The sequence below is a fragment of the Plectrocnemia conspersa genome, unplaced genomic scaffold (genome assembly GCF_051122295.1).
Source record: "Plectrocnemia conspersa isolate PC_06_02 unplaced genomic scaffold, ASM5112229v1 ptg000011l, whole genome shotgun sequence".
Classification (NCBI taxonomy): Eukaryota; Metazoa; Arthropoda; class Insecta; order Trichoptera; family Polycentropodidae; genus Plectrocnemia; species Plectrocnemia conspersa.
Window position 1 is genome coordinate 29,110,789 of NW_028277175.1, and position 23,095 is coordinate 29,133,883.

At 28.4% G+C, this 23,095-nt stretch overlaps 1 protein-coding gene across 1 annotated transcript in view; it reads left to right on the forward strand.

Moving 5' to 3' along the window:
* Window positions 1-22,774, forward strand: part of LOC148230184 (uncharacterized) — a 66,289-nt gene extending 43,515 nt beyond the window's left edge. The window contains exons 4-6 of the mRNA XM_088198732.1: window positions 6,700-6,885; window positions 21,002-22,076; window positions 22,359-22,774. Coding sequence (XP_088054858.1) covers window positions 6,700-6,885; window positions 21,002-21,233 — 418 coding nt within the window. The 3' untranslated portion in view covers window positions 21,234-22,076; window positions 22,359-22,774. The remainder of the gene's footprint in view (window positions 1-6,699; window positions 6,886-21,001; window positions 22,077-22,358) is intronic.
* Window positions 22,775-23,095: the final 321 nt, after the last annotated feature.

Consider the following 23,095-nt stretch of genomic DNA (forward strand, 5'->3'; position numbering starts at 1 on the left):
ATAATGGAACAATCTTATCATATTATTAAAACCTTATATATTTGCTTAATAATTTTTATTCATAAATAAAAATATTATCGTTTTTAAGTAATTAATCTATCATAAGAGAATGGCGTTTGAATTGTAGATTTATATTATCGAAAACAATTACTTTTTAATTGTTTTTTTTTTGCATTTTTGCAACATTGATGTATTGTAACTTACTATATCATATATTGTATATTAATGAATATTATTATGCAGAAATAGGCAAATAATATTTAATTTATTATATATTAAATAGTTTTTTACAGTATTAAATTTTATTTATCATATTATAGTTATAAATAATACTATAATAGCTGTCAGTCTCTCACTGTCGCTAGGTACCGAAGCTAACTAGAGTTCGAATACCGAACCATTAACTTTATGTATTTTAAATATTATTTTTGAAATGTCTATTTTTTTTTAATTTAAACGGGTAAATTAATACATTCAAACAATCGTTTTGTTACGCTTAATATATTAAAATGAGGACACGTGCGCGTCCGAGATATGCTCCTAGCACGTTTATTCCCGTAACCGCGTTACTGCGTGAATTTGCGCTCTTCATGAACAAATATTTTCAATTAAAAAAAAAAAAAATTTAACTTCCATGAATATTATAATTTCATTTAAAATATGCTTATAACTGAGCTAAATATACAAAAAAATGTAACACTTTTACTATTAAAAATTTAGTTTGAAACTTATTTAGATACAAATTTGGAAGTTTTTAAAGTGTAGTTAATCTTTATTTTTAATTATAATATCTCATTAACGGGTTATGGTACAAAAATAATTAAAACCACTTTTAGTACTATATGGTAATAAATATTTATTATATAATTAAGTTATTTTAATAGGCGTCTTAAAAGAGCAGTATTAAATATGTTCTTTAAGAGATTCGTATTTTATTTATTTTTGCTTTGCAGCACTCTAATTTATACATTATAAACTAATCCAGAGGTTTAAAATGTTATGTAAATATTTTTTACAAAAAAATATTTTGTGATAGTTTATAATTATGCTTATGTGCTAGAAAATAACGAATGATATTAATAATTATTAAATGACTTTGATAAAAAAAACTGTTTTTTTTTTATAAATATTTTTTTAAATAATTAGCTTACGTTTTCAGTCTCTTAATTAATTCTAATAATAAATAAACTTTGTTATTTTTTACGTCGTTATAATTGCGTTTTGCATTTTTATATTAGCATCCAGCTCTCCCGCACGTGACAAGTGCAGGCGTATCAAACATTTAAAATTTGTTTCGTTACTAAAAATCGTTCCTGAATATTTCGGAATTATGTTTTTTAGAGAAGTAATTTTTTAGAGAAGTTTTATAAAAATCTGATTCCTCACTTATATCTTAATCGCATTTTTGATGAAAATTCTTTCTAGTATCGTACCTCATAGTATTTATATCAAGATCTACATAATAACTACAATTTAAACACCACAACTAAGCTTTAAATATAATAAAATGAATTTTAAATAATAGTGGATTATTAAAAAATAATTACATACAAAAACAGAGCTTCTAAAAATAAAATAAAATCTTGTTTTTGTGGCAGCAACCTAAGTGTAATACAGTAGTATATATTTAATTAAATATTAATAGTATTTTCGCGTTTTGAGGTCAATGGAGTGTGACTTTGCAGCCAAATAGATTCTGAAAAATCCTATTTACAAATATAAATACCACATATATAGATCAATGTAAATGCTGATATCAGGTGTTAGAGTTAAAATGGCAGGTCTTGAAAATCGTAAAGTCTTCGCTGGCATGTCGAGCTGTATTATTATCGGATGTGACGTCTGTGGAGCAGCTGGGATTCGTCGTAATGTATTTTGGTGATGATTTCTGGACGATCCGCTGGTGTATTTTGTGTATATGCAGTCTCTTGGCTTGTCTTATTGTCATCTCCTAACTGTTTTCTTTTTGTGATCTAGTGCTAGTTCAAAACAACTCTAGCGAATTGCAGTTGAGGATGCTTGCGAGGCAATTGTTTCGCTTCTTGAATAATCAAGAAATGTTTTTCGCCTGAAAAAAGAAACGGTCCAGATGTTTACTAAAGAGATCGTTAACCGAAGGGTCGAAAAACAATAGTATTGTGCGCAGGGTGAAATGTGTTATCTTGCAAACCAATGTTTTTTGCGTTGATTATGGGTGATTAATGTCTCTGGGCGGTTGTGCTTTAAGGTGGTGCGGATAATATTTCTCATCATCAATAAAAATATTCGTTTACGATATCCCTCTTTTCGTTTGTTCAAAATGGTCGTTAGGAGGACCTCTAAATCATAGCAAATTGTATAGGTGTAAAATCACAATTTACATTATTTACAATTAGCAAAGATTGAAATATTCTTCAAACTCACCCTTGAATATAATTGAGTACAGATATCAGTATTTTGGAACTCAATCAGTAAATCACATTTACTCTTGTTGACTCATTTATTCCCGCATTTAAAATCAACTCGCCTATTCCGCAGTAGTTTTCCGGTCGTTTCAACCCCCAACCCTTAAACCAAGCGTTCCCCAACATTGAACACGGCTTATGAAAACGGTTGAATAATTTTCCATGCTCTCTTCTCTGATGTAGAACACGGATACCCTTGTTGACACGGTGTAACGATGCCCGGATCCACTTCTTGTTTCACAAACACTTTATATATGTGTGTAATGCGAGTGAGTGTGTGCGATATCGGCAAACATCCAAAGTTTCCATCAAAATCAACCACCGACACCAATCGATTCATTTAATTTTAGAATTGGGACCCTTGCGGACCCGAGACTGATACAATCCAATTACGCAGAGCAGCCTGTTTACACGTCACACGCCACAGCGTATCGGATTTGGAGGAAAAATAATCCGATTTCGGATGGATCCCTTTGAAATCGTGTGGCTATTGGAAATAAATCAATTTTGTAGACGTTTACTTGATCTAACTAATATTCTTTGAAGTTTATAAATTATTTGCGATTATGATGCATATAAAGTTATTCATAGGCATTTAATCCTCAAACTAATATATAATTATCTTTGAATAGCCCTTTCTTTAATATACAAAGTATTTAATAAATTATTTTTAAATCACACCTAGTTGTTCCAAAGATCGTGATAAACTCTTGTAGATTCATTGTAACTGCTTGCCTAAACCAAAACGGAAAGTCTTCCATGGTCTTGCCTGGTGTGAGTTTGGATTGGTGAGTTAAATAGTGGTCCAAGTCAAAGCTCTGTAATAAAAGCTTCGTATGAAAGTGATTAAATATGGCTTATATACTATTAAAGCAAAGGAAAAGTCTAATCTTACGCCAATGCTAATCCTCAAAATTTAGCCTATGCAGATGATTCGGGGCGGAACTAGACTCTTTGTTTTTGTACAATACATATCGTATTAGACTTTTTTGTGCATCGTAACAGATGGAATTTGTTTGCGATAATGTATGTAATTATTTTTTGATATAGTTAACTTAACGGTTTTATTACTAATTTTTTTGCTTCCATGCTATTTATATTTACCAGCGGTAAAATTTATTCATTCATAAATTGTTTCAGAAACTTTTTAAACCTTGCTTTAATATTTACATAGACTTTATTTACTAAAACATACGTACATATTTTTTAACGTGATGATTCTGATTATTTGGCTGCTAAGAAAATAATTACGATAAATACAATCACATTTCTCTAAGTTAAAAATTAAATCCATTTATTTTAGTGCTGTGAAATTTTAGAGATTGAGAGCTAATAAAATTTTGGCAGTTTTAAGTTGTTGAATTGCTTGGATGTGTGGATTATTATTGACATACAATTTTTATAGTTCATTTTAACTTTTAAATGATCAATCGCGCATTTTCGTGCAAAAGAATTCTACCTTTTCGCAGTTCTTGGTGCACTTTATCGATTTCTTCGTTTTCAATATGTCTGATTGACTTATTAGTACAGATTTACTTATTTGTAACTGGGTATTCTGATTTCTCAATGATAATTAATATTCTCGAGAATTCTCGAAAATTTTGAAGAATGAAAAAATGTAGTATTACAGATACATTGTTACATATTATTCTTAATATAACTCTTTAAAAAACACATGTCATCTAAAGTGAAATCAGATATCATTGTTCTTTATTTTATTAAAAAAATTTCGACTCTGAAAAAATTTCTCTAGTTTTGCGTTGATGTTGGTTTATTTGACAACAAAGCTTCAAATATGCAATGTAAATTATTTATCATCTTGTCCGTTGTTTTAAATATTTTGAAATCTTTCTTCATTAATTCGTAATATGTTGTTTTTTTTACTCTCTGTAAGTCTGAAAAAAAAATATTTTTTAATTATTGCGCCAATGATAAATTTTCAATTTCTTCGAAGATTTCTAATGAATAAATGGACTCGACTAGTGAAAGATTCTGGATTTTGCAAATATTTAATTAATGACACCAATGTCTGGTTTCTTTGCTTATATAATTTCGCTTTAATTGTTATTGAAATTTCGAGCCCAGCTCAAAATTGTTTTAACAAAAAATTTAAGCCCCTTTGGCTGCCAATAATAATCGTGAGACAATTATCAATAACAACTGTTGCTACTTTACAAAAACTATATAAAAAAAACTTTTTATATTATCGAAAAAAATAGTCCCAAGACGTTTTGCATACTGCCGATTTCCATGCGTGATTTATTTTTATTGATGACCAAAGTAAAGATAAAGCCGCCGGCCGGTTAGAGTAATAGAAAATCGTACAAAATTGTTGATCATTCAAATACTTTCGATTTCCGATAAAGTATGCATATTTTCAAACATCTGGCACGAACGCCTTCACAAAGGTTTCTTATCTGAGTGTCTTCTTTTATCACCTAGGCAAAAACAAGGCAAGTTCAAGTGTTAAAAATGTATAATTACTTTTTAGTCATTTCTAGATCTCTATCAAAACTATTGGTTGTAGCTGTATACATTTTAAAAATAATAGTACAAATTTAATTTTTATAAAATTTCTCGATAAATCAAAAAAAAATTCTTGAGGAATAAAAGTTTTCTTGATACAACAAAAGTTGAAAAAAAATATCTTTAGTTTATAAAATTTTAGACATACAAACAATAGGCAAATATCAAGTTATTTAATGCATATATGTATGTGTTTATTCTTATAAAATATTTCTATTCTAATTATATAATATATAAGTAGGTTGAAGTGAATTTTAAATTTAATTTTAAGCGAATGACCAAACATTCTTTGCTGGCTTTTTATTATGTACGAAGAGGGGTATGTTAGTACCCCATTTTTATATATTATATAATAATAACTTATATTATTTAATTTAAATATAATTTCAATTTTTAAGAATATAATAAAAGTATGTTGTAATTGCATCGAGTTGATTTTATCTATTGATAATGATTTTAAATATCTAGTTATTTTTATATTTATAAAATGTAATAAAATATTATACAAAAAATATTCGATATATACAATACGTGTTTCATAGTTATGCATATACATTTACATACAAGGTTTTGTTATGTTAATTTGCAAAAATACTTAGGGGTCCAGCCGTCCCCCTGTTCGGATAACATGTTTTTTATTCCGCCTGCCAAAGGTTAAGTATGATTCGTGAATGTGATGATTTATAATAATTTAATTTGTAGTAATTGCGATAATGCAGAATTATGTAATATTAGATACAGATTTTAAAAAAAATTGCAATATGAAATTTTAATTAAGGCAATAACTTATAAGAAAAATAAGTTTAGTTTGTAATCACTTAATTATTTTATTAATGTGATTTATTGTTAATATTTTATTTTATTTGTATTTTTAAATTTATACAGGTAATTTTTATTTTAATATATGTAAAGCTAATAAAATTGAATTTGGTTATTATATTTTTTTTTTTAAATATTGTTTGTACAAACATATGGTTTAAGAATCCAATAAATAAGCACTCATACCTAAACAAATGAAGATAATATGTACAATACCTTAATACATACCTTCTAAACATTTATATAAAAGGTACAATATTTAAAAGACCAAATCTTAAAAAAAAATTTAAACAATGATTTTTGCGACTTGATGCGGTTTTAATTATTACTAGTTATATAGCTATCTTAATTTATTATTTTACTACTGTGTTTTTGTTTTAAATGTGACTATGTTAAGATAAATTACTATATTTTTTTCATACACTTTCGATACTGTATGTATTGGGTACTGAAAATAAATAAACGATTTAATGTTATATTGCTATGGTTTCTGATCCTTTCGGCGGCTCATTTCAAAAGCCGTTCAGCTTGTATATTCTTTTGTTTTTCAATCGTATATAAAAACCGTTATTAATATTTATAAATATTCATTTATTATTTTAATATAACCATAGTTTTTGAATTGAAGTGAAGCTAAACACGCGTTGCTTTAAATAGATTCTAATTAATTTACAAATTATCTGAAATTCATATGAGGTAATCTCACAAATTGTAATCTAAATATGTACACGTACGTGTTTTCAGCATTTGTGAAATATAAATATATACATTATGTTAATGATGATAATTTTGATATCGGTTATTTGCATTGTTTTCGTTTTTGAGCGTCAATGCGAAATTTCCACTCGGTGCTCACTCGGTTCATTAAGCTTTTGGCAAATTAAGTGATTTGCATAATTTTGTTCCACAGCTTCGACGTCGAAAATGGGTCGGGTGTTGGAGGGCGGAGTCCCCTGGAGGGCGCAGCCTCCCCTTCCGCAGGCCTGGTGCTTCAGAACCTGCCGCAGAGAAGGGAGAGCTTCCTCTACCGGTCGGACTCGGACTTCGAAATGTCTCCGAAGTCCATGTCCAGAAACAGTTCCATCGCTAGCGAAAGGTAAGTGAAAACAAAATTTTTTTCTAATAATCCTAACAATATTTAATTTTTAAAACAATATTACATTACGTTTAAGATAAAGGTAACTTAAAACACAAAAAGGGATTATCATAACATTTGCATCCATTATCATCCATACTGTAAGTCTTTGCTAATTTAAATTATTCATATAATAGTAAAATACATATAAGATAAATACTATATAGTATAAAACGTAAAACAACATTAATTCACCTTACAGGTTGATAAATATGTTAATAAAAATATGCAAATTTATATTTTTATCAAATAGTATTCATAGTTTTTTTTAATATTGTTTCAAATTAATCAGTATTAAATACAGAGTGTGACATAAAGATCTGTTACATTTTGAAGCACTAAAAAATCAACAAAACATCTATAAAAAAATGTATATATTTCTTAGTAAAACATAAAAACAATCGTTGGCAATAAATTACTAAAGTCATTTATAGAATTTTTTATTTATTTTTTGATCATCTCAGTGGCGTAGATTTTCTATCTGATCTTTTTCTTCAAATCGCGGATTTAATCAGAGGAACAGTTGTAGCTGGAACATGTTCAAAAATTTCTGCACTTTTTCAATCAAGGAATTGACATTATCTCTCTCATTAAATTCTTAAGCCAAAATATTTATGTACGGATTCAGTTTTAAATTGGCATGCAGAATCCTTCTTAAAGAATTTGTAGGTTTAGCGCAATGGGTTTTTTTTAAATGCTTCTATATTTTCCGGCGTTTTAATTATATACATATTTTTCAGTGTTGATCTATTTTTCTGAAAATAACAAATAGATAGCAAATCGTTTTTCAATCTAATACCGAACGCGAAGCGTGTATGGAATACTATATACGTTGTTACCACATAATGGGTGTTCTCATAATACGCTTGAACAACAAACCTCAAAAGATCCCTGATCTAACCTAATATGTATACCGAAAACGACAAAGCACACACAATGCTAACTTGAAATATGAGAAATCTTTACGCCTCACACAGTATACACAAATTCTAGCGTATTTTTAATTTGGAAAATATTTTTAAAATTCACTATTTGTGTATAGCTCAATTGTTATTTAGATTAAAAAAATAGAAAAAATCAGTATGGTTCTATATTTGCAACGGCATCACGACGGTGTCATTTTTTTAAAAATATCAAATATAAATATGTCAGTACGTTATTGTACCGCAATATTAAATAGTTATTCTCTTACGATTTCAATTAAATTACGCCAACAGTAATACTACTTATAGAGTGTACAATATGTTGGTTACAATTACTATAATTACGAATTAATAGTGAAATGAGAATAACCCACAATTTTTGTCTGTTTTTTATTGCCTTACACAATCGGCGTAAAACTTTAAAATATTACTGCCTAATGACTGCATAACTTAGTTGTGAGAATTCCTAGTAGATTATCCAATTATAATCAAAGAATTTGATAAACTAACCTTGCGATTTAATCGAACTTGTCGTGCTTTTTGGTCTTTGCCTTCTAACACCCTTGCATTGAGACGATTTGATCTTTGTGTCTGATTTCATATTCATTCTTTAGCGTCTTTATTCTTCCAGCATTTTAAAACAAATTTGCTGCTACATGTTTCATGCTAAGTTTGTATGAACCTATTATATCTTCATAATAATGATTTGTTTATTTCTAAGCACAATGATTATTCCTTCATTTTTTACGTTTTTTCAACGGTTGATGTACTAAGTCACAAAATCTTATCAATATGGCCCTCTTAGAAACGTTTCTAACATTAATAAACCCATTGTTTGGACATAGCATCTTCTTTGCCATTTGCACCATTTCATTGAACATTATTTACTTTTTAACGCAAATTATTTGTTCAATTATTTTTAAAATAAAAAAAGCCAAACGTGACAAAATGTGTTGTAAATTCTTAGCTGTCAAAAACAGAATACGCGTTTAACATTGTTGACAAGATAATAACGTCTTTAGCAATCTCCCTAATAGTTAATGATTCCGTTATTATGAATCATAATTTTATTTGCAGTTTTCACAGCCATTTTGGAAACGTATGTTTGTATCACTCATGTTTTGGTCACGACCATATATATACCAGCCTACTGTCGTCGTCGTTCATCGACGAAGATTCATATTATTAGATAATATCTTAGAATAATTATAAATATTAAATATCGACTTATTAATATTAATATTAATATAACTAGTTGAAATTATTTTAATAAGTGCTCAATTCCATATAAAGCGATCTGTGTCTTTGTAAGATATCGAAAATTTTAGAAATATATTTCAAATAGCCTTATAAAAATGAATATGCAATTTAAAATAAGTTTGAGATGTTATTATATTGGCATAATAATAATTAAGATAGTTACAAAGTTTTTAAATACAATTTTAATTTAAATATATTAAGAATTAATATATTTTCAGAATAAACATTTTTTCGTCTATTAAAAACATATGTTATCAATTTTTTAATATTAGCAATGTAAATATGTCAAAATTGAATATATAAAATACTACTGCATATAACTATTTTATTTAAATTGAATTATCTATTATAGTAATATATAAATAATCATTCTTAGGTAGAGTATAATATTTTTTATTTCTATTTACTTAAATTAATAATTAAGATAGTGACAATAAATTTTTCATATTAAATATTTAATTTAATATTAATTTTATATTCAAAAAATGTTTTATAAACAGTAAATATTTTTTTCAAAATAAGCCTCTTTTTTTCACAAACAATGTAAATACATTAAAATTAAAAATATTTATAATATATAATAACTATTTCATTAAAATTAATATATTATATCTAAATAGTATTTAATAATCTATTTAGTAATACATACAAATACATAAGCATTAATGTGTAAAATATATTTTTTTTTATTATAAAACATTACTTTAAATTTTATAAATACTTGTAATATATATTTAAATTTGTATCATATAATTTGTTTTTTTTTATTTAATAAATTATATTATTATTATAAGCAAAATTATTTACTTTGGATATTAGTTTAGATAAATACAAATAATAGTGATTTTCGCTTTATATGCAATCCCTACTATATAGTATTTAAAAAATATGTATAAAACAATCTAAATTTAAGATAAAAATATTGTAGAATAAATATATTAGCAAAAATTTACTGAATATAATTCATTTCATTACAATAACTTTCATTCATCGCCGTTAGATGTCAGTACTAATACATTAAACATTTTTTATGTTCATATTTCAATAATAAACCAAGAAAAATAATAAATCATTTGTTTTACATATGTTTATTACAAATATTCATATGAAATGTTACCAACTTATCTTAAATTTATTTTATTTGGTTTGAAACTTGGCTAAATTATGAGTTGTGACTACTTCCGATAGGTGTCTTTTCGTTCGGTACATTTTCTGACATAGCTTATCAAAAGCAAAAAATATAATATACATTCATAAATTGTACCGATAGAGCTTTTTCTTTATTGTATATATATATAATAAAAAATATTATTATTCTTAAAAAGAAAAATATAACAGCTACGATTTCGTCCTTCTGTTTTATCGCACAATAACATGCAATACACCGTAACACAGTCACGTGAACTTATAAGCAAATGACGTCATAGAAGATGCATTGACGTCATTGGTGTTATAACTTTGAAAGCTCTTTATTTTTCTCATTATCGACCATGCGCATAATTTTTCTGAATTATGTTTTTCGCCTTTCTTTATGTTACAAAAATATGTTTAATCCAATATTTATCTACATTTCCTTATTATACCAATTGTATGAGCGCGTTTTTGTTACTGTGAAGAGCCGCGAGATGTCAGTATTTGCGAATTCCGCAGTTTCCGCCGGAACTTTGGCAAATTGTCTGATTTATCGCGCTCCGCCGGAAAAGTCGAATAATATCCGGAAAATCTTCGATTTCCATGTAAATTGATTTCACGGTAAATGTATGTATTCTATATTTTTTATTTTACCTGAAAAGAGCAAGCTATTCGCAAAATCATTGAGGATATAATATTATAATAAATTCTATTAATATTGTGGCACTTTTAAAAGTACCTATTAGGCTAAGAAAATGGAATTGTGTACTGATTAAATTTCCCTCAAATTTAAATACGATTCACCGGCAAGTAGAAGTAATTTCATACGAACTACAAAGGCTTCACGGCCATGAGAATATTTAATTATCTTTTTTACGGTTGGATTTTGAAGAACGAGAAGCTCTTTTGATAAAGTTAAGCACAATAAAAAAAACGTAATATCTTAAAGGATTTTATTTTAAAAGTTAGGAAATTTTAAAAATGTTATTAATATACATATGTATGATAGGATAGCATGAAATGTATTATTATATATTCACAAGAAGCTTTCAAAATAGTAAAAATAATGTATTGCATAATCAATGAATTAAGCTTTATACCTCTGTAAATCTTGTATGTCAGCACACGTAACCCTTCAAATAATAATGAACCTAAACAAACAAAAGGTAAAACGCAGTTCGTGACTCCACAGGTTTGACCTTGCATCACGCAATCTATTGTTCTTTTTGGCCCTTCGTGATTTTCAATAATTATCCTCTGATTCAATTACCCAGAACCAAAAAAATCCACTTTCTCCTATTTTTGTACAACTATCAGCAGAGACATCTTAAGAATATGCAACTTTTTTATATTATTTCAATACCCATATATAAGAATTCTGCTATCAAAAACAGCTAAAACAACTCAAAAGCTTTGGCCACGTAGCAGCCGATTTTTTCGATGACTTTTTCGTAAATTTCGACTATAACTTGGTGGATGTTGGGTATTAGGTGCTCCAACTACGATATTAGTGGCCAATTACTCTCCTCCTACCGTTTAAATTTGGTCAGAAAATTTCATTAATAAAATACTATGAATCGTATTTAAATTAAAATATTAAAAAAACGACATTTCAATAAAATTATATCGAAATACATTTTCACTGGTAGATATATATTTTTACCAGTGAAAATATAATTTATCTGGCAGATGCTAGTAAATTTATATGATTTAAACTGCTTCATGCGTAGTAATATATACATTTACGTACTTATCATTAATAATTAACTTGCAGTGTACAAATATTTTATAGCTTTTGACGTGGATTTTTGACTTCTGAGAAGTGATAATTCTTTTTTGCGCCCTCGAATTGGTCAAAATTTAGTTTAGCTATGCTTTATTTAATTTAATCGTAATTTTGTTATAAAAAGTCATAATATAAACGCTAAATAATCGAACATCACGATTTTATTGCTTTTGACGTGGATTTTTTACTTCTGAGAAGTGATCATTGTTTTTTGCGCTCTCCTATTTCTGAAAACTCAGTTTAAATATGCTTTATTTTATTCAGTCGTAATATTGTTATAAAAAGTTCAAATATTAAGGCTACATAATCGAGCGACGGCACGATTTTATTACTTTTGACGTTGATAATATATTAAAAATTAGCTATATTAAGCTAATTAAATAAATAATATTCAATTAATAAGTTGTATGACATGAATAAATTCAAAATGTCATATAACTATTAACCTTTAACATACGGAACGTATGCAGATGGTACAGGGTATGAACTAACCTTATTCATATATTCGTATTATCAAAATATATTAGTCCAAAATATGTTAATTATATTTTTAATTTAAAAAAAACATTTGTCCTTATTATTAAACAATCCGATTTATTTTTTGTGTTGCAAAAATAAAAGTACAGTGTGCTTAAAAAGTATATTTTTTCAAGTATATAAAAATACTTTATTTTTGTTTTGATATTTAGTTTTTCTTTTTTTATTATATTTCATAGAATTTAAAAGTTAACGAAACAGTGCTTCATTAAAAATAACTCAAAAACGTCTGGCACGGACCCACCGTTTTTATGCAGTGGTATAAAAATTGCATCTGTATTAAAAAATTCAAAAATATTTGTACAAATTTAACTTCTTGCAAAAAAAGGCTATGAAATATTTTGAATTGAGAATTTACAAAATACAAATTTATGAGTAAACTTAAGCATTATCAGGAAAGGGTTAAAGAAAGTTTGGTGCCAAATATTTGTGCTGAGAACGAAAATCTAGAAGGTCAAATTCATCCTTCTTTAGTTGACTAATAAGTGAATTAAATTTTATATTATTTAAAACAGCTGTAATTATTTTAAAAAGCATAACAAATGGGTGCCGCACTCATTCAAACAATACAGTAACAATATTTATTTAGCATTTCTTTTACGCAACAGACGCGAATAATTTTTAAAAAATATTGTAAAACCGCAGATACTACTCATTGTAAGCTCAACTATTTTATTAATAAAGATACTGTTTAATTATAAACATACATATATAAAAATTTTAGTTACTAAAATTTTGTGCAAGAATTCTTGAAAATAAAAAACTATTTTTCAGTTGTCAATGAACAACTAAAATCGTTTATTGAATCAGAACAACGCACAATTCTGGAGCTTACACAAAAATTGACAACTTAAAGCAGTTGTAATTAAAAAATCTTGACAAATGGGTACCGCACGAACTGAAAGACACAAAAAATGTGCTTTTTTTTTACACGACATACGATTTATTGATTAGTAAAGCAGCTAAAACTATTTTTGAATGCTACTGTAAATGTTTTTCGTAATATTAGATTATAAACAAATACTATAAACAATATAAAGGATCGTATTTGTACTTAATTAATTGACAATACGCATAACTTGGACCATCGTGGCGCATTAGGGTAACCTGTTGGGTTATGATGCTCTAATTTTTTTATTACAAATAAATAAATAAATAACAAGACAATGAAAACGTTCACAAAATCTTACAGTCCTGTACTATTTAAACTCAAGGAACGGGTACCGCACGAATTTAATGAACAAGCAAAAAAATATTATCGAATTATCGTATTGTATCGTACTACGAAAAGTAGATGCTCTACGACAATAAATACAGGATTTTACAGTGCATTTTAGCAACCCCAGAACTCTTACAGCACCCTAAATTAATAAGCTTATACTAAATATGAATGGTGCTTATTGCTAATTTGTAAAAAATGTGAGATAGTGAATCTCCTTGTCGCACACCATTCTATAGATTTTTTCAGGGGTGACTCATATACGCTTAACAAACTAAATTCTAACAATTAACCTCAAAAACTCCTCGGCGGCGTCCTAACCTCAAAGTCGATTGATGTTTCGTCGTGTGTATATTTATAAAGTTGTTGCGATACCTCCCGTGCGGCGGCATTGACTTTGTTGTTCGGGATTGATTACACATAAACCGTTCGTCCCTGTCTCGCGCGCCTCTCCAGGATCCGTTGTCATAGAGGCGTCCCGCTCGCTCCCAGGTGGATCGATTCAGGCCCCGGCTCCTGGGCCCGGCCCCGTTAACGGCACACTTGTTAACCATTCAATGTCACGACTAAAACCTGTCAATTCGTCAATAATTACGAGCTTGCTCTCTTCGGCGAACTTCTGAGTCACCAGGTGTGACTTCTCCCAGAAAAGGACGAAACAAAGAGATGCGCTCACCTGTAGTTCTGACCATGCGTGTTTTCATTCAGCTATCTCTGGTCTCAATTAAACCGTGCAATAATATTTTCGCCACAAAGGTCAAAGGTCACAATTAGGGATTCTCTGTTTTTTTAATTCCCGATACAAATTGACTGATATTAAAAAATAACTTATATTATAAAAAAATATTGGTACAAATTAAAAATATTTATTTAATGGATATTTTACTTTTGCAGGGATAAATGAGTTTTTAAAAACACCGAGGCAATTAAGGACAAATCAGATCTGATAAATATTCCAGCCGTAGAAAATACTCGCTCGCTTTCTGTTGATGTTGAGTCTAAAATCTGAAACTCCTTTTGAAAGTTGTATATTTTATTTCTCACGGTTGTATTATTTTGTTAGTTCAATACTGAATTGTTTATCTTCTTCAATTGACACGTTACTAAGATGTCAATCGCCATTTTCTTCCTCGATTACTTTGATATCCGAACTTTCCCAATAATTCATCACCACGTTTCAAATATACTTTTTTGTTACAACTTGAAAAATAGTTTCTATTTACAACATGATCGGGACTTTATAAAAAAGATATCAAATAAATGAGGCTTTAAGGGTTTCGTACAATATTGTGTTAATTTAAAATGAAATTATCAATAATCTCAGGGAGCAATAAAGTAGCATCTCGGCGATAATTCGTAATAATTAATGGCCTTTCAAAGTTTGATGACTATTGTTGATTTTTGGTTTTCTGTTGATCTCCAGACCTTTCTAAGATTAATAATAATTAATTTGCAATTTTAATGATTAAGTAAATAAATATTTTAACAGTGACAGTATTTAACTGAATTTGTGTATTTTTTATTAATTAGCAGAAAACTTGCATATGTAATGTAAAGACACAAGTTCTCACAAGGTCACAAAATATATTGAAAAATGTTTTCAAAAACGCTTTTAACCCTAACATCAAATGGTACCTCACGTTAATTCTGCGTTTGTCATAGTTCAAAGCTTAACCGCGTTCCGGTGAACAAAACTGCCCCGTGTTTTCGCATATACACTGTCGTATTACACGACAGGTGATCGGTTTTCACGTTTGACAAGCGGTTAACAAACGACCTTGCTCTCTCAAACACAAGTGACATAAGCCCATAAGCAACCCACAAGCCTTCTATATTTGTATGCATGTCTACTAAAATAGAACGAACGAGTTCCTCATTTTGCAATCAAACAATGTATATAAGTTGCTATCGCGATTTAACCTGAGCAGGTTATTATTAACCCTTGGCTCTTGTTAGCCTCATGGTTTTTATTGGCTCACGGTTGCGACGAAGCTTCAGCGTCCTTATGACAACAGGCAGATGCGAGGCAATTTTCTTCGGTGAAAATTGAAAATGCCTATCCGAAGTGAAAGGGTATGAGAAAGGAAGAACGGAGGAGGTGTATTCAAATTTATTGCAAAAGAGGAGTAACTTTCTTAACCGGTCAGAGTATACAATATTATATTTCCAGCATAAGCCTTTCATTGATTGGATTTTATTTCTTTAATTAACGTTATCTAAATCAAGTTTAATTGATTGTGAAATTAATACTCATATTTTGTATATTAGAACGCGATAAAATTATTTTATACGTAACCTTTTACCGCTATTGAATTTTTTATGTGAACAATAATAATTGTTATTACTTTAAAAATTGCTTATTTGCAAAGTTATAATAATATAATATTAATACAGCATAACAATACATCTCTCATTCCCTTTGATCATAATTTTAAATATTTCATATTATCAAAATAAACATTTTTAATTAAAAAATCACAATGACCTTCAAATTCATTTTCCTCAATTAAAATTTATTTTAACTATTCAAAGCAACATTAGTTTAGTTTTTTCTGGCGTATTTTTATTTTTAATCTGAGGTTTTCAAATGTGTCATGGTGGACAATATACAAAAAATAATATTGCTACAAAAATAGCCCAGCTCCTTCAACTTTTAAAAGTTGATGTGTAGCTTCAATTTTATCAGCACCTGTTTCTGACCATATCAAAGTACTTGATATATCAACAGCTTGGTTTTCATGTAACGAGATCAATTGCAATGAATTTGCTCTATTTATCCAATTTCGAGATTAAAAATCTCGATAGAGGCAAACAGATTTATGTCATCTACGCTGATTTTGACAAGGTTTTTGATAAAGTTTATCCTGTCTGAAACAGTATAGGGTTTTAGAAATAAAATTATTGATTTTTTTTAACATTATTAATATGTTTAATATTTACATCATTAATTAAAGTATTGTTTTTTAGATAAATTCCATTGATGGTTTTATATTTTAGAATATAAAAATGCATATTTTTGACCTATTTTATAAAATCGATAACAATATGCTTTATCGCATAGAATGGTAACAGATTAAGGTGTTCTATTTTAAGCGAACTACAGGTTATATTCGCAAATAGAAAATATAAAGCCTCTAAGATGTTGAGGTTTGTTTTATAATACCCATATAAATAGGGGAGCTCGTGGGTAATTGTGTCTTGTATTTAATATATATTGAAATTGATCTAGAAATGTGGTCTTAAATGAAAAGAAGGATTGATTTAACAACATTTTAAAATTAAATCGGGAATCCCCTAATTTTGCTACCCCAGATACGATACAAATAAATGGGAATCGAACCGATTAGTCTATTGTGCTGGTTGTTGATTGTGTCAACTTCGTTGCAACGAAAGAATAATAATAATTATTATTAATAATAAATAAACAACTTATATATTTATTGATGTTAAATCTCACTTATTATGATTTTTTTATTATTACGATTCCATAATCCGCTTGAGCCGCAGCGCAGAGCGTCGCAATTAATAGGCGTCCATTTCGCATTTACAAGCGAAATTCGCACATAATCTTTATTTCGGTGAGTCCCAATTTTCAAGGAGCTCATTTATAATACACGTCTTTGTCGGAATATTCGCTGTGCGGCTTTCACCCCCGCTTTTGGGACCTAACGCGAGATTTTAACCTAATCCCGCCCGAATTATAGCTAAAAGTAATCCGTGGATATTACACACTTTGCCACGACCGAAAATAAATCATATAATAATAATAACACTTAAAAAATTTTCAAAGTCAAAACATCCAATAGTCAGTTGCTTGTCTCGCATTAAGTTTTAAACTCAACGCAATTCTAGGAATTTTAATTTTGCAATTATCAAAAAGATATAAATATATATATATTTTTGTGCATAGTCTGCTTGTGACGGTTAATTGGCAACCGAACGAATCTTAGCTATGGTTCTATTCCTTTCATAACACTCCCTTTTTCGAAATTTAACCACAGACGAATAATTTTGACGAGTTTCGTAATCTGTCAACTGTGGAACTGAAGGGTAAAACGTGATGTTGTATTGTATAAATAAGACGTTCATGATAACATTTATATTACACAATCTTATACTTCATTTTTCATTTGAATCTCTAAGGATATGAGCTATATATTCTAAGGATATGAGCTATATATTCTAAGGATATGAGCTATCTAGAGAAACAAATTATAATATAATAGTTGCGATGGTTTTTAATTACTAGACAATTGTAAATATCATCATATTTCTAACGATTTTCATTATTTACAAAACTACCAGCAATGCGGTTTTTTCCCGCATCATTTAATGGTTAATACATACCTTTTATGTCTCTTGAAGGCAGTGGCAAAGTCTCTTGAACAAATAAAGTAAACATTTTCGACATTAAAAATTATTTAAGCATACTCCTTAATATTTTTGTTCAATTTAATACTTAAAACTATGCCGTTTCTTTATTTGTAAAGATGTATTTGAGTCACTCTATCCATTCAAAGGTCTAAAAATCGTGCATTAAAACTTTTAAATTGTTTAGTATATATCTAAAATCAATGTCAGCAGACTTTAGTGTACCAAAAACGCGGTTTTTATCTGCAATATTTAATGCTTACTAACCTTTTATGCTTTTCGAAGGCCATGACAATGTCTCTCGATACGAATAAATAGAATGTATATTTTTGACATGATGTTTAGTTTAGGCAAACTCAAATCGCGTAGTTTTTAATATATATTAAAAATCTTTTAGAATAATATTTTTTCTATTTTTAAATATTTTTTAATTTGCTACTTAAGACTTCGTCGTTTCTTTATTGTAAAGATATATGAAAGAAATCTGAAAAATCGTGCAATAAACTGTTTTAAATGTACACACATTTTGATTTATAATCAATGTTAGTAGGCTCAAGTATGCAAGCAACACGGTTTTCGTCCGCGTCATTCCATGGTCACTAATCTCTTGTTACTCAAAAGCGGTAGTACTAATATTCAAGTAGAAAGTATTCGAAAAAGTTTCTAAAAATCTTATTTTTTGTTAGATTTTTCTCGAACTACAAAAATAAAGTTTTAAAATATTTGTTATTTTCAATTATTCGAATTTTTAGTAGTTAACGTAATAAAATATATTTATAAGCTTGTAATTAATCGAAAAATGCAGTTTAAATAATGAATAGAAATTCATTCAAATATATTTATATGTAAACAATTTATTTTAAAAATAATGATTTATTCAGTTTTTTATACTAATAGTATGAAAACTATTTTAATTATACCTGCTACTGAAAATACTGGAGCTTGGTATGTTGAAAAATATTATTATATACAGACTCGTTATTAATAATTCGTATTGATTTAAAAAAATAAAAAAAATCTATACCAAAGCTACACAAAAATAACTTTTAAATAAAAGTAATTTCTGGAACTTTGGCAGTAAGAAAGTATTTTTTTCTTAATTATTCTTAGTTTCTCGCGTTCCAGTATTTATACCTAAAAATACTAACAACAGAAGAGTAGCGAGTTTTTTTAATGCGAATTGCCGTTGGCCGCTAAGACAGGTCAGAAACGATCGTTTGGGAATAAATCCGAATGCAAAAGTTATCTCTTTTTAAGGGCACAGATATATTAATCCTTACTGATTTCTGGCGCGTACCTTGTGCTTTAACCAAACCCATTTTTTTTTAATGCTTAAAACACTTGAATCGGCTTTTTATGATTGTTAGTATAGACCTTATTTTTTCAATTATTAATAAAGAAGCTAATTAATTCAGAAACCGACAGATCTAATTTGCATCATGTGATCTTTTATATTATAAATATAAGTAATATAAGAAAATATTTACTATATGACAATATGTTTCAGAGTATTTGCACAAATGCGGATTCGTTGTTTTTACAAAAATACCTGAAGTTGGTCGATTCACAACCGATTCAAAACCTTTCAGCTTAAAATTTCCTTATAGCACAGGTGAAAATGTTTCAACTTGATAGTAACATTTAAAACAGCGATGGATATCTATTCAAATTAAAGATTGCGATAAAGTGTCAAAGATGCTCAGCTACATTAAGCGGAGCGCGTCTTTCTTTAACTATTTATTGAAAATTTAACCCTTTCGCGCGCCATTTTAAAATTTGTTAATATATGAGGGGCACTTATTCATTCCATACTTTTTAAAATATTATTAATATATTCAAGTAATTGATTATGTGCTGAATGAGTACTGGCGATTTTCTTGGTGACTTCTATAGATGCTTTTAAAAAAAAGGGGTTTTAAAGAGGTTTTAAAAAAAGTTTTTCTGACATTAAATACAATTCGTATTTGTATTATTGTTTATTTTTTATAGGAGGATTGTGATACAATTCATTGTATTTATATATCAAATAAATCACTTGTTCATGTTTCTAGAGGTGGTATCAATATTTCGATGAGTTTTATCTGGGGGCTCTAGAGTCGCGATTGCGTCCCATATTCTTAAGCGCTGCGAATAAGAACGCTCTTCTTAAAAAAGGAGCTAAAATTAATTATTATTATATTGTGTTTAAAAACACATTTCATACGCATTTATAATGAGTATAGGTGCGGCAAAGTAAAGTTTATATACATATGTGTATTTAAGCTGATGAATAGTATATGTATATATGTACATATGTATGTGTATAAAATGCTTGTAATTATTTTGTATTGTGACTATGTTTTTATAAAAGTTATTGATTAATCTTGTATATAAAGTACATATAAATATTAGAAAATTATATTATGTGTTTCGTAAAATTTAATAAAATATATACCTTGTATTATATTATCAAAAAGATGGTGAAGCAAAAATAGTTTGAATCATCCCCGAGCGTGGGCGTTGCACAATCAACAGCACAATGCTAACATCATTCGACTATGATTATACTTTATGTTTATATCATACATTCATATACACATCTCACTCATTCACCGTTTTCATGTTCATTGAACATATCCTCTTCGTTACCCTGTGTGTACATAACAAAATCGATATTTGTGTCGAGCTCAACCGCGCCCATGAATATTTATGTATAAAAATCCATAAACGTGTATTGCGTACATTACATGTCTATACTTAGCATATAGTATATGATTTATATTTTTAAACGTGGGACCGTCGCAAATGTTTAGTGTTACACTTAGATTTTTCTCTTCTTCTCCTTCTTCTTTTTTTATTTCTTGCTTACAGATTCAAAGAGGCGGAGGCTGTACAAGTCGACCGATCGTATGTATACTTTGATAAGAATCGCACTTTCGAAAGTATAGTCATAGATTTTTTGGTTTTTGAATGCAAATTTTGTTTCCAAATTAATCCAATATATGGATTGCAAAATTTAAACCCCCATCCCTTGCTTGCTGAATTTGTTTTGATGAAACGCAATTACGAGGTTATATTTAAGCATGCTTTTTTTATTTTGTGATGATTTTCATTACGTGTGCTATTTTATTTTGGTAAAAATTTAACTTACCTAGATTAGAGTGTGTAGTTTAATTATTAATATTTTATTTTAAATAATATGGTGATGGTTTTATTTATATTTATTTTAGTTGTAGACTTTAATCGATATATTTATGTGTATGTGTATATATTTCTATATTTATAGAATATTTTTGTAGTAGGTACACAAAAGCTTTCGGGTTCATTCAGAAGTTTGACGTTTTACCGCAACGAGGGTGGATTTTCTCGCTTTATATTAAAACTTTATATAAATAATGAACGTCAATAATTCGTTTGATGCAATAAAAATATTCTCGCAATCCTTTCTGTGAATCGTTCGTATGCTTTTTTACTTTGCATTCAAGAAGTGAAACGAAAGGATTTGTTATTCTACACTGAAATTTTTGGAAACGTTTTCATTAACTTTTTTTTGATAATTGAGTGCAAAGTTTTAAAATTCTCCAGCTACTTTATATGCAGTTAAATTCCAGCGGATCAGAGCTAAATTCTGTGCTAGAGAATTTTTTAATTAAGTGTATTCGACGCAAATGCGATATTGTAGTATCTTTTAAAAATACCAGGTTTAAAATAACAGTGATAAATTAATTCCAGTGTTGGAACGCAATTTAAATGCACCATTTACAATATAACTGATAGCATCCCATGACTTATTGGTAATAAATTATTTTTTAGCAAACAATCGATGTCATCATGTCATGACTCATGACATAAACAACATTGTTAATATTTTAATTGACTTGTTTTCCTTGTCTTTGAATAGCGTTTTAAATATAATAAGGCGTTTCTCTATGTATATTGTCATACAGTAGTGCAGGGGTCGGCAAAGTGCGGCTCCGGAGCCGCATGCGGCTCTTTGGCCCCTTAAGTGCGGCTCTGGCACAAATATCTATGGGCATTCGCGCAAGACGCGCCGGATTTAAAAAAATAAGGAAATATGGAGCTCTAAATTTGAACATCTTTGTGTTGATTTGGAAAATTATAATAAAGGTTTGCTAAATTAATAAATGGATTTGGCTCTCAATTTTTTTTTAATCGTTGTAATGTACATATTTGGCTCTTTGGCTAATAAGTTTGCCGACCACTGCAGTAGTGCATAGTATCATTTAAGATATGATTAAATTTATACACAGTAATGTGTGAAATTATCCTAAATTCCAAATTGTTATTTAGTAAGTTTCTTAAACAATTTTTTAATCAAATATTTATAAAAGTTATAATGGCAAATCGTTCACAATTTAGTTTTATTGTGTATTACCTAATTAGGTTATCGACAAAACTGTCGGTTATAACAGTTCAAGCTTATTTTAAAATATGTGAAATAATTTGTGTGAACGGTAAGGATAACTCGGCGAAGATCGAGTCGTGAATTCTTAAAGCATTTCATAACATAATAAATGTGGACATGGCAAAGGATTTTTTTAACACGCATTAGATGAACAAATCGACACTAAATTAAGCTATACGGGTTAGATAGAGTGTAATATTTGTTGTTATATTGGTGAATATCGAGAGGGCCAAACGATTTTAGGGGTGCTTCATATATTCCGTATTGTAAGCAACCCACTTAATCGATGTAAAACTGTCCTTAATTATTTTTCATAGCTTTGCAAGATATTATAGTTTAATATTTTTTATGTATTTTTAATACTAATAAAAATGTAAAAAGCGCAAAAAATTAATAGGTAGCACAACTATAACATATCTTTAGTTATATTTAAAATAGGATAATTTCGAGGGTGATTTTATTTAGAAGCTTTAAAATTATTATATTTTTTTAAGAACCACACTAGACGATCCCATCGCGAATATACCGCCCCCAAGCAA